At 46.3% G+C, this 12378-nt stretch overlaps 1 protein-coding gene across 3 annotated transcripts in view; it reads right to left on the bottom strand.

The window, feature by feature from the left end:
• Nucleotides 1-12378, bottom strand: part of fut8b (fucosyltransferase 8b (alpha (1,6) fucosyltransferase)) — an 84772-nt gene that overhangs the window by 14825 nt on the left and 57569 nt on the right. For all 3 annotated transcript variants that reach the window (XM_084560167.1, XM_084560165.1, XM_084560166.1), the window contains 2 exons: nucleotides 9581-9695; nucleotides 3906-4143 (listed from right to left, as the gene is read on the bottom strand). In XM_084560167.1, coding sequence (XP_084416293.1) covers nucleotides 3906-4143; nucleotides 9581-9695 — 353 coding nt within the window. The remainder of the gene's footprint in view (nucleotides 1-3905; nucleotides 4144-9580; nucleotides 9696-12378) is intronic.

The following is a 12378-nucleotide window of genomic DNA, read 5'->3' as shown; positions in this document are numbered from 1 at the left end:
CTCTCTTTGGCAAATAAGCTCTTTGATCAACGAACCATTGTTCCGCAAGAAGACCGGTTTCCCCCTTTGTGCGCTCAGAATTTTGTCCGTCAAACCAGACGTGCGGCGGTGCTGTCCACTGAACTTAAAAGCTGTGGTAGAACTGCAACACGCACACGCAAGTGGACGGAAATATGCAGTAAGGCCGGGTATCACAACTTTATTTAGAGTATTGACAGAGCAGAGAATTTCAAAACTGACTTTTCTGGCATTAAACGTCTGCTGAGATTGCAGTCATTATATTCATAATTGAAGATGGTGTTTCATTCCAACAGATGTTTGTGTTTAGACCATGTGTTTCAAAGATTTGGCGTCTTTTGTCAAAAAAAGTGTTGCTGTGGTACCAGAATGCAGGTAATGTATGATCATTATTCCCCTTAATTAATGATAATATAATACAACTGATTCATAATTTTAGTCATTCTTTCTTTTAATAAAGCTAAAGTGTGGAGCAATGATCTCCCTCCTTCTAGGAAAGGCCACAACAGTGGTATTATGTTTGTCTTCACAGTCAATCGCTTTGTTTTTTTTAGACTGTCATGCTTCCTCGGAACAGCTGAGTTCATCAGAAACATCCCTGGACACTCCCCGAGTTTCTGCACATTTCATTTTTCCTGAACGACTCACAGAACCCGAGTTGCATTAGTAACCTCGTTTCTCTCCAAAAGGACTCGCCAGTCTTCTAGCTGCTGCTGCAGCCTGTTCCATCTGCGCTGCTACCACTGCCAGCCTCTTCAGCTCTGGCAATTAATCGTTTGCTGATTAATGTGAAATGCATCGCAGCGTGGAAAGGTCACCAAAAACAACAGCCTTAAAACTCGAATATGCTGTAAAAGTATACAGCTTTAACTGAAAAGGTATACTATATAATAACCTATTTTACCTACCAGTTTAGCTCATCTGTATCGTAAATAATAGAAAGCAATGCTTTGTGGTATGACTATTGCAATGTGGATTTTCTTGTAATGTTTTTTCTTTGTTTTTTTTCCCCATTTCCCATTTGCGGGAAGAAAATCAGCAGGCCCTGTGATGACTTCATCGCTATCTTTGATGTTCCCCCCAAGCAATATGTCTTACTGGCAGAAATACTCTGTCACAGATGCATACATACAATGCATCCTCTCTCCGTCTATAAATGCCTCACACTCGAGGGGGGAACCGCTAAACAGAAAGTGGGCTAACCATGTTAGGATTTATGAGGAAAGTGAGATTTGGCGGGGCTTGCTACGTGAAATACCACAAAAGCCAATTCCCCATGCGGACGCAAAAACAAGACAATACCATTCACCCAAAGCATATTTCTTCATATATGAAGGTAACTGCAAATAATTGATGGCACTTACAGCATTTTAAACGAGTTTGGGAGTAGCGTAATTAGAAAATCACAGGCAAACGGTGCTCTGAGCTCCAGCTAGCATCCAGGAATTCAGGGGTTTAAACCGGCACCACGGCAATGTTTCAAGAGATCAGTATTCATCACAGCATTAAAGCGCAGTAATTATACTGGCATGGGCAAACATTCCATTTAATTAGTGAGATATTCAATGTATATCTACTTATTAAACCAAGGCTTTAGCATCCCTTTGTGGTCCAGTGCCCCAAGGAATGCACTTGCTTGCACTGTTAACAGAACAGGCATGACCGCAGGCATAGCCAAGTACCCAACAGGCTTACATTAGCTATGCCCAGCTAGTTAGCCGGATTGATCATCAGAAACCACTGCCTCTGCAAATTGCAGGATTTTACGTGGGCGATAGTTCAGAATGCTAAAAAGTCCAAGGTGGGGTTTGCCGTGAGTTGCCTGTTGGGCGTGAGCAGCCAGATGGCATGTATGGATCTATAGGAGGCTGCTCGTAAGACAGATACCACAGAAATACATTAGAGAGTAGAAAAGGACACATGAAAGGCAGGAGAATAAGAGGAGGAAGGCAGCAGGACAGCAGGAGATAAGGAGGGAGAGCCCAGGAGAGCACGAGTCAAATGAAGCGATAGGAGAAAAAAATGAAGAGCTGAAGGGACGCGGCGATGAGAACGCCAAAGCAATGAGAGAGAGAGAGGGGGAGGGTGGCGTGCACAGTCTCATCGTAAAACCTCCAAATCATAACGAATCACCATTTACAAACGCTTCGGATTTTCTGGGTTTAGCGGAGGCAAACTACCCATTTATCATGTTAAAATCACAATTTTGAATTCATACAGCTGTTTAAATCACTCATAAATCATTCTGCTGCTGTTGCGCCGGTAGGGAGATCCATTTCCTCCCAACAAGCACGTTAATCTTTGGTCGAAGGTATTCTGGTGCCAGCTACACATACTTATGCCTGAACAGGGTGTTCACTGTTGACTGGAGGGTCCACGGTGAGCAAAAATGTTCATGAAGACTGGTGCAGAATTTTAATGGTAATCATAAAAAAACAAGACTAGGAGTCTACAGCCATGCTAGCACTAAACAAAACAAAAAGCTACAGCTGTAGGAATGGTAGTAGGTTAGTTTAGATTGAAATTCAGGGGATCACTAAATCATCATCCTGAGGGGAACATCCATGTTTGCACCAAATTTCATAGCAATCCATTCAATACAACCTGGTCAACACCATCAATTGTAAACCTCATTGTGGTGATGAAAGATTGTAGAGATCAGCGAATCATTACGTGACGTTATCTGGGGACCACGAATGAACATGAAACAATCAATCGAGGTAATGCTGAGGCATCTCATAGGATAGGAGAAAACGCTAAAAAGAATTCATACTCAGGGGAGCACGAAAATTCAATTGCAATTAATCAAACAGCATCCTTGTGGTTGGCCCATAGGGTCGGCGCCATCCTTTCCACAACAACAACAAGCTAGCGGTCTACAGATAACAGTTCAATTCAATTTACACCAATCAGCCACAACATTAAAACCACTGACAGGAGAAGTAAATAACATTGACCATCTTGTGACAATTCAATGTTCTGCTGGGAAACTTTTGGACCTGGCATTGGTGTGGATGTTACTTAGACACGTAGCACCCACCTAGACCAGACCAGGCACCCCCACCCCATAGCAATGACACTCCTTGATGGCAGCAGGATGCAGCCTGACACAGACACACACACAAAAATGGTCACTAGATCCCAAACTGATGCCCATGTCCATTCTCTGATGAGTCACAACTGTTTTGGAGACACAAGGTAGAGCTACACAATATTAGGAAGGTGGTCATAATGTTATGATTGATCTGTGTATGTAACTCAACTAACATTACGAATCGAGTCAGGCTGGTTAACATCAACCATCGCCAATCAAAATTGTGTTTAGCTGCTTTTCAGGACCCAGAGTCTGACACCCCAAGAGCAAGTACAAAGGTAAGAATAAACTCCCTTTTAACAGGAAAGTATACGCACAAAGACCAACAACAGTCCGTTTAGACCAACAATAGCACCATAACAAATAATAATAGCAGCTACTGGTACCAATGATGAACGCTGACTCAAAATGCATTCACCGCAATGTCAGCCTCTATCAGACTCTACAAGTATGAACTCACTGCCGCTCAGAGGAGTGGGTTGTTTACAGGATTTAAGTCACAGGTCTTTTTGGCTATGAAATCTATGAGCAGTAACCTGCTGCTGCTGCTGCGCCGGCTGCCAAAGTGCTTTAACAGGAATTGCTCAGTCCTGCTTAGCCAGGGAATTCACACTTGCTGCAGCAGCACAAAAGAGAAGTCTGGCAGCTCCTGTTGTTAGCCGGGATAGTCCAAAACCCTTGAGGGTTATTTAATAATTAAGTAACCAATCACAGTAACTGGGCGTAAATCCTGATGGTGCTGTCAGCGTGTGTGTGTTTGTGTTTGTGTGGTGGGGAGGGGGGTTGTACCCACCTGACCAGTGTCCAGTGGTGGCCCCGGAGCGGTCGGTGCAGGAGTTACTGACGGGCAGGAAGACGGTCTCCCAGCCGCCGGGGGCGTAGCGCCAGTTGTGAGACTCCAGGATGAGCGTGCGCTGGGTGCCATAAGCGATCATGAAGCAGTAGACGACGTGGTGGAGCTGGCAGCCGTAGCCGCAGCCCTTATTGATGTTACACACCAGCTTTCTCGCCTTACTGCAGTCTGGGGGGTTCTAAGAGGAGAAGGAAGGAATGTTTCAACATTTTTTTTATTGCTTGACCTTCGCCTCGTGCCTTCTCGAAGACCCGCTCGCTGACTTGTAATAACACATGGCTGATATTGTTTGTCTCATACTCCACTCTCATTTTATGTTACCTGCTCACTCCTTTTCTCCGTTTGCCTTTCTCTCTGTACCTGTCATTTTCTGTCTCCCCTTATTTCTTCCGACGCTCCTCCGAATTTCCCTTCAGTTATCTTTTCCATCTCCTCCGTCTATCTTCTTCCTTCTTACTGTTAAAAGATAAAACCTTTAAACTTTTATATATTACATTAAAACGTAACCTTTTCTCTTTGCCCAACTGTGAGAACGAGTCGAATGAAGCGGACAGTTTCGATTATTTCCTAATACGTCAGATAATTCAGAACTGGCTCCTGTTTGAGCGATAAAATAAAATATAAAAAAATTAGAGTGCTGTTTAACAGACGCTTTAGGAAATTAAAGAACCTCTTGAAAAGGAATGAACGCCAGTGATGGAAATAGTTGAACGATGGCTGAACGCGTTGTTGGGTTTGGTCTTTTCCTGGGATTTGTTCCAGCATTGTCAGGCTTACCCTCTAATATCTCTTCCTCCATCTCGGTTTCTTTTTTCTTTTCTGCCGTGCGCATTCTTCAGTGTACTTTCTCTTTCCCTTCCTGTCATGTTCCACTCCTCCTCCCTCACCTTTTCCAACCCTCTCCCTCCATCTCCCCGTCTTCCTTAGTCTCATTCCTCATCTCATAAATTAGCTTCAATATCATCCAAAGTCAGAGGGGAATATCAGAATACCAAATGAGAGGCGCTGGGGAAAGAAACAAGATTTTTCAACAAGAAGAAGAAAAAAAAAAAAAGAAAGTGGAAAACAACAGAGTAACGCATGCTGTGTTGTCGATGAGTTGCCGGGCGGGTTGTGATTCGCTCTGCAGCCGGTCTGAGCGACTCTGCGACGCTCGTGCCAACCGGCTTCCTAAACAGCAATTACTGGCTGATGGGAGTGTTTTCCTCATTAGGCTGCTGCAGCTGTGGATGGTTCACAGTAATCAGGCCGCCCGGCACCCACCGGCTAACGCTGCCTATCACACACTAGCAGGAGAGGAAGAGGAAGGGGAGGAGGAAGAGAAGAAAAGCAACGAGAGGGTGGGAAGAAAACAAAAAACAAAAAACGGAGGAGATGAAAAGGGAAAAGAGAGGAGAGGAGAGGAAAGTAGAGGAGAGGATCCTCTAGGAGCAGAAAAACTGATTACCACTGCCGCTGTTCAATAACATGAACAGAATACAGCAGCAATCGAGCTGACAGAACAAGCCACACAAGTATTTCCACTGAGCTATAACGCCTGCCACTTCTCCACCAGCCTTGTAGGTGTAAACTAACACACGGTATTAATAATCTACAGTGGCGTCCAGACAAAAACGGACCTCTGTAAAGATTGTTTTCTGTTCATATCTTGGCACCCGAGCCATTGGGGCCGCTACGGCACGGGCCGCGTGGTGTCACGGACTCCACCACTGGATCGCGGCTCGGTAATGGTGTCGCTGGAACGGCTCCGAAGAGCTGAGAGACGCAGTTCAAGGATAATGACGGCAGATGCATGCACGAAGGCAGGCTCTTGTGCCGCCTGGTGCTGCAGGTTAAGTGCCTTTCTAAACGGCGTCCTCGTTGAGTGTGAAACACGGGAGCAGCTCCGGAGCACTTCAGTTCACAGAGACCACGGCGGTGTTGTTTATTGATGGACAGTGTCTGAGATCAACTGGTTGTGAGACGGTATAATGCAAGGGAAATTATCCGCCCAAGGTGTTTAGAGCTGCAGTGCAGGACCACTGCAGAACAAGTTGCAGATCTGTTGATTGTGGTGATTGTGTTCTGTAGATGGAGCGTCAAGATTCACAAACGTAACTAGGCGTCGAAGCTCTTGTCAAATGAGTTCACACTATGCTAATCCTTGCTACTCTTTATGTATTTTGCATCACACCAGAGTGTTAAATCTGCTGCCCGCGGTGACATTCCTACAGCTGGTGCGTCGGTACCGATGCATTTTAAGACAACCAGCAATAACCGTTTGCCAGAGATGAAGAAATGGAGCTACGAGTATGGCAGAGAAACTAGAGTTACTTATGTAACCAAAGTTGTGTGGATTCACCGTCCCTGGCGACGAGAAGAGGAATAAAACAGAATCTGGGAAGCGTCTAAGACAAGTTTGTGCTGCTCCAGTTTAAGAAGGCACCGAACATTCGGAGGAAGTATTACAAGGTAAAAAAAAGAGGACTAATATGGATTTCCTGGCTGGAGAACGTTGAAAGAGGAGAAGAGGCAGCGGAGCAGTAGGCGTACTTTATACCCACGTGTCAAAAGTGTTCATGTAATTACCTTCACGGCCAGAATTAAAGTAAGACTCCTGTGGATTTTACGTAAATGACTCCATCACTGCTCTCGGTTGGAAGCAGATTTACAGTAATGTGGTGTAATGTTTCGTCTGTCTACTGCACAGTATATTCAGCTTATTACAATTTTTTTACATTTTGCTTATGGATTTGTGGAAAGAAAACACCTACAGAGAACAGGCGGCGCCACAGTGTTTCATTTGCAGGGACTAGTTCATTTGCACGAGTACGAACCTCCGCAACGACTCTGGTTGGCTGCAGCCTCCGAAAATTCATGCCAGAAAATCCAAGCAAGGAAGCATTTCTTATTTCTTTCAGGTTGTTTTATTATATCAACCTCCTCTTTCTGTACTTTCTTTTTTACTGCCGGCAATTTCTCACAGCAACTGCTATTTAATGTTTTCGCATTCTGTAACTGCTTTTCTATCGAGTAGTTTTTATTGTTACTGGCAGAGTGCGCTTTTCCTGAGCGGGAATCAAACCGTGTACCTACGCGGAATGTGTTCACGGAATAGGATGCAACCACACACTGGATGAGATCTGAAAGGCAAACGCCCGTGCAATGTGCACATTTTAAATAATGCAGAAGACAACATTTCATCGGCGTTCCGCTATTAGCTCACAAGGTTGACACTCTTTTTAATCTTCTGCTCTAACAATGTGATTCTGTGGGTGCGCTGTTAACGAGTACACCCTTTTTCTCTACTTCCGTGGCATTCAAATTAGCGAAAAGAACACTGCGGCGTGCCAGTGAGCCTTACGACTTTACATCACAACAAGTTAATCATCAATCAGGAGTTGAAGCTTTAAAGCTGTGACGACTGCGGTGATAAATGATGATGCATGGTCACGAGATAGTTTCTAACTTTATTGGGCGTTCGCAGGAAGTCCATAGTTCGTCGTGACTGAAAACAGCTGCCGTGGTCCAAATTATACAGGTGAAAGTGAAAGGGAAAAGTGCCATAAAAGACTGTTAAGGCCGAGGCACACCACCGCAGATGTCCCGCACCCTTGACACTAGTCGGACTACTGTGAGCAAGGTCGGACAGAAATCAGGAGAGGAGGCTCTGACTTCCTAGCCTCACAGCTAATAGCAACTCGTCCGGTTTGCCCTTTTGTTTAATGACAAATACAGACTACAGCCACCTGCTTGTTTGAAGAGTTTTTTCCTTTTACCCAGGGACATAATACACAGATCAAGCATAACATTATGACCACCTTCCTAATATTGTGTAGGTCTCCCTTGTGCCTCCAAAACAGTTGGGACTCATCAGGGAATGGACATGGACCTTCTGAGGGTGTCCTGTGGTGTCTGGAAACATTATGTTGTTAGTGGGGGCCTTTGGGTCCTATGGGTTGAGGGGAGGGGCCTCTGTGGATCATCCCACAGATACTTGATCAGATTGGGATCTAGTGACTTTGGAGGCCAGGTCAACACCTTCATGAGTTGTTCCTAAAGCGTTTTTGTGTGTGTGTCTGTGTCAGGCTGCATCCTGCTGCCATCAAGGAGTGCCATTGCTATAAGGTGGGGGTGCCTGGTCTGGTCTAGGTGTTTGGTGCATGTCTATGTAACATCCACATGAATGCCAGGTCCAAAAGTTTTCCAGCACAACACTGGATTGTCACAAGGTAGTCAATGTTATTTTTCTTCTCCTGTCAGTGGTCATAATGATATGCCTGATCGGTGTATATGTGCCAGCTGGCTGATGGCCGCAGTCTTTTCCATCCAGACGCAGGCAACATGAAGCCTCACGCTCCCCTTCACACTCCTCCATCTCCCGCAATCTACTGCCGCATTACAGAATCAAGGATTTTAACTTTGACCTGGACACATTCAGTGACCGCCCAGTCATCCCTGGGAGCTGCAGTGCAAGAACACCCACGATCAGAAGGACAATCTTGTTCATTACTAATTAATACCACTGTACAAAGCTCGTGGTGCAAAAATAGATGAAAAGCCTGTCCAGCAGAGCTCCATCTGAACGCTGTGAACGGACAGATGGAGCAGACGCAGAGACGGAGTTAGTTAAACCAGAAATGAAGGGAGAGGCTGGTACGGGTGGCAGACACAGCAGGATAGGAGGGAGGAGTCTGTCTGTGTGTACACATATAGATGTGTTAGTGCATGCCAGGGAGATAGCAAGAGGCACACCCACACCCACACACACCCACACACACACACACGGACTGTCTCTTTGTGTACAAGCATGCGCATCAGTCATGTGGCTGAGCTCGTATGTGCGCGCCAAATTGCTTGCGTAGGTGCGGGTGAATCCATCTGTGCACGACTGTGTGTGTGTGTGTGTGTGTGTGATGAATTAGTGATGGCAGCTGGTAGAGCGGTGTGATCCCTCAGCGGTGGTGACAGCAGCTGTTAGTGGTGCTGTCTCCGCCCAGCCAGACTGACTGGGTCCTCTTCATCAAACACACCGGCTCATTAATGCTGCAGGGCCCCGGTTGCCGCACCGCACCGCCCCGTCAGAAAACCCAGCAGCACCAGAGCAGGGGACGGGGAGCAGGGCGGCCGGGGTGAGTGGATGCGTCCTGGGTCTCTGTATGTGCGCGTGCATCTGTCTACGCCTCAGCGAGCCCGTGTGTGTCTGCGTCCGTCTTCGTACTGCGCAGGCGTTTTTTTTGTTTTTTGCGTTCCTGCATATGCGCGTCTGCCAATCTGTCATTCTGCGTCTCCGCATGCGTGTCAACATGTTTTGCCATGCGCGCGTGTGACACTAAACCGCTGACAAACAACAAGAATCCTGCTTGTCAGATCTGACTGCTGGAACCGTCTGCTATCACAGCGCTCACCTGCTACTCATGGAAACTGATGCTGACAGTTATGGATGGTGCAAATGAGACAGGCAAGTGTGAAGGATTTTCTCAAAAAGGCATATGTGCGTTTGTTCGTGTGATGGAAACATTTGCATGAACGCTCACAAGGTGGCTGTGAGACTCTGTGTGTGTGTGTGTGTGTGTGTGTGTGTCGGTGAGAGCGTACAGGCCAGTTGGCTGAGCAGCAGGTGTGTCTGTAGATACCTGTAGGTAAGTGATTCTGTTCTGGACCAGATCCGACAGGTCTTTAGCTTCCTTCATTCTCCATTCACCAACTCCGTCTGCCTGGCTGAGGTAGTACAAGTCTGTCATGATGGACCTGCAGACACAAGAGCACAAATTCAAAGCTTTAGTCCCATTCACAATTAAAGAAACACCTGTGAGCAGTGACTCACTAATACCTTTTTTTCCTTTGGATCAATGCAATCTGTAAACCTGTCCTTATCACATCTAGGAGCGCTGCACTGACTGCCAAACACAGAGGGATCAACACAGCAGAAGTACATCACTGAGGATTGGTACTTAATAGCTGCTGCAATGATAAAATTGAGCAAGTGTTGGACCAAAAAATTTTTTGTGGTGTCTGGTAACAAAATGTTGTTAGTGGAGGCCTTTGGGTCCTATGGGTTGAGGGGAGGGGCCTCTGTGGATTATCCCACAGATACTTGATCAGTTTGGGATCTAGTGAATTTGGAGGCCAGGTCAACACCTTGTGCTGTTCTTCATGTTTTTTTTTAGTTGTTCCTAAACCATTTTTGTGTGTGTGTCTGTATCAGGCTGCATCCTGCTGGGGATGGCTGCTGCCCTTAAGGAGGGTCATTGCTATTGGGTGGGGGTACCTGGTCTGGTCTGCCCTCTATCTTTTTCCAGATAGAGAGCAGCAACAAGAGCCTGGAACATCCACTAGTGCCCAACAGAGTGATGGGAAGTGAGCAGACTTTTGCTCTGACCAACATCTGTTAACATCCCATTATTACCCGGCGCACTACCTGCTAACATGCGTACATATGACCTTATGCTCTTAGCATGTCAACAACGCAATCATCCTGTGCTGCGTGAAGAGCTTTATTCCCACAGCAGCCTGAGCCGTTCAGAATGTGAGACGGATCCAGCGATAGGTTAATGGTCGTGATGCAAATGAAAGGGTGGCTTGTTGAGTAGTACAAACACTGCTTGTGTTAATTGCTTTGATCCCGGTAATTACAACGTGTGACGTGACAAAAACCGTCACAAAAAAATTTCCTGCACAGTCCCTCACCAATGCTTGCCTTCAAATGGAATTTTGCAAGCTTTGGCTATGCTTGGCGTTCGAGCGGTCACATCAGGTGTGAGACGTGAGGACGCAGCTGCTAGGCAACTGTCGCCATCGAGACGACACAGGACAAGACTTTAGCAATGCAACCAGCAGTTAGCATAATGGAGGAAACACCACTATTCTCCTCAGATATATTTAGAATAGAATACAATAGAAGCTTTATTGTCACTGTATAACAATACAACGAAATTTCGCTGGGCAGCATCTCTTGTAGCAGCTACATGTCACAGGTATAGAAGAGAAATAAAGGTATACACGTAATAAATATGAAGGTGCAGTGAAAATGCTATATATAAATAGTCTGTATTTACACTAGTGCAAAACTTAGTAGTCCGTTCCCTGGTGTGGGAGGTAGTGTGTGTGTTGGTTGGTTGGGGTGGGGGGTCATGGTTCCTGCAGCAGTCTTTTCACAGCCATGGGGAAGAAGCTGTGTTTAAAAACACATATTACAAATAAATCCACAGAAAAATGAACTTCCACGGTCCGTAAACACATCACAGCCCCTGAACTCATTGTGCGTTACGCATTAAGTTACATTTATGAACCGCACCCCTTTATCAAGACAACGAAACTGCCGCCTGCTAAGCCTCAGCAAGGCTCGACGTCCTTCCCTGATATTTTGAGAATAAGTGTTGTTTCTGTGACGCTGACTGACAACAACAGCGTCTTCCTGGCTGCTGAGCCGTGTTTGGATTAAGTCTGCCATCTGCACACCACTGACAGCGAATTTGTGCACGCATCACACACTGCCTAATATCGTGACCATCCACTTGCAGACATGCCCGAGAGCTCTGATATACGCAGCTAAGGGCAGATGCAAACGCACCCCACACACACACACACACACACACTTATGCAAGCTTAATTTATTACTCACTTCTTTGACCCAAATCAGTCACATCCTGTGTGACTGAGAGTTCTTTTACATATATTCAGCAGCGCATGCAAAGACACAAAGCAGATGAACGCACCATGCTCCATTTTCAACAGCGCGGCGTGGTGGATAGGGCCTTTCTAAGCCAACTATCGTTACTCATTGTCCCGTTTTGAACCACCGCGCGTAAGTGGATGTCAAACTCGGCTCTAGAGGCGCACAGGGGAGCCATCGCCAGGCCTCTGTGGGACGGGAAAGCAAACCTGGCCGGCCGCGGGTTTAAACAAGGAGGAATCGACAGACGAGCCCCGATGGGTTTGGCAGCCCAGGCAGGGAAACACCTCGCAGACCCCGAGTCCTGCATACGTAATGGTTGAGTGTGCACAGGAATGTGTGTGGTCGCATGTGGAGCCTGCGGGCTTCCCCCACAGCCTCTGATTGGCTCTGATTGGTTTGGCGTCTGGTTTAGATTACGGCGTGAGTATCAGCAGGTCAGGTGAGACAAAGGATGGGCAGAAGAAAGACATGAGACGCGGTCCAAAAGCCCTACAGTGCCCTGTTTTGTAATACAACATGAGCTTTTTGGTGGGCGCTGTTTGAAACTGAGCCTTGTTGTCTCCATGCCTTTCTGTATTTACAATACCACCAGCCATACTATCCTCTCCATCCGGCTGCATGAGTAGTGCAGTGTGGGTCTGGTTCTTATTTGTCTGTTAATCTATCCAAGGCTTTTATTCTCTAAAAGCAGTTATACGGTGATAAACACAGCGTGCACTTTGCAGTAAAACTCACAAAGTCCTCCATCTCTCAGAC

The sequence above is a fragment of the Chelon labrosus genome (genome assembly GCF_963514085.1).
Source record: "Chelon labrosus genome assembly, chromosome: 14".
Classification (NCBI taxonomy): Eukaryota; Metazoa; Chordata; class Actinopteri; order Mugiliformes; family Mugilidae; genus Chelon; species Chelon labrosus.
The sequence above is the reverse complement of the archived record's forward strand: the minus strand, read 5'-3'. Positions and strand labels throughout refer to the sequence as shown.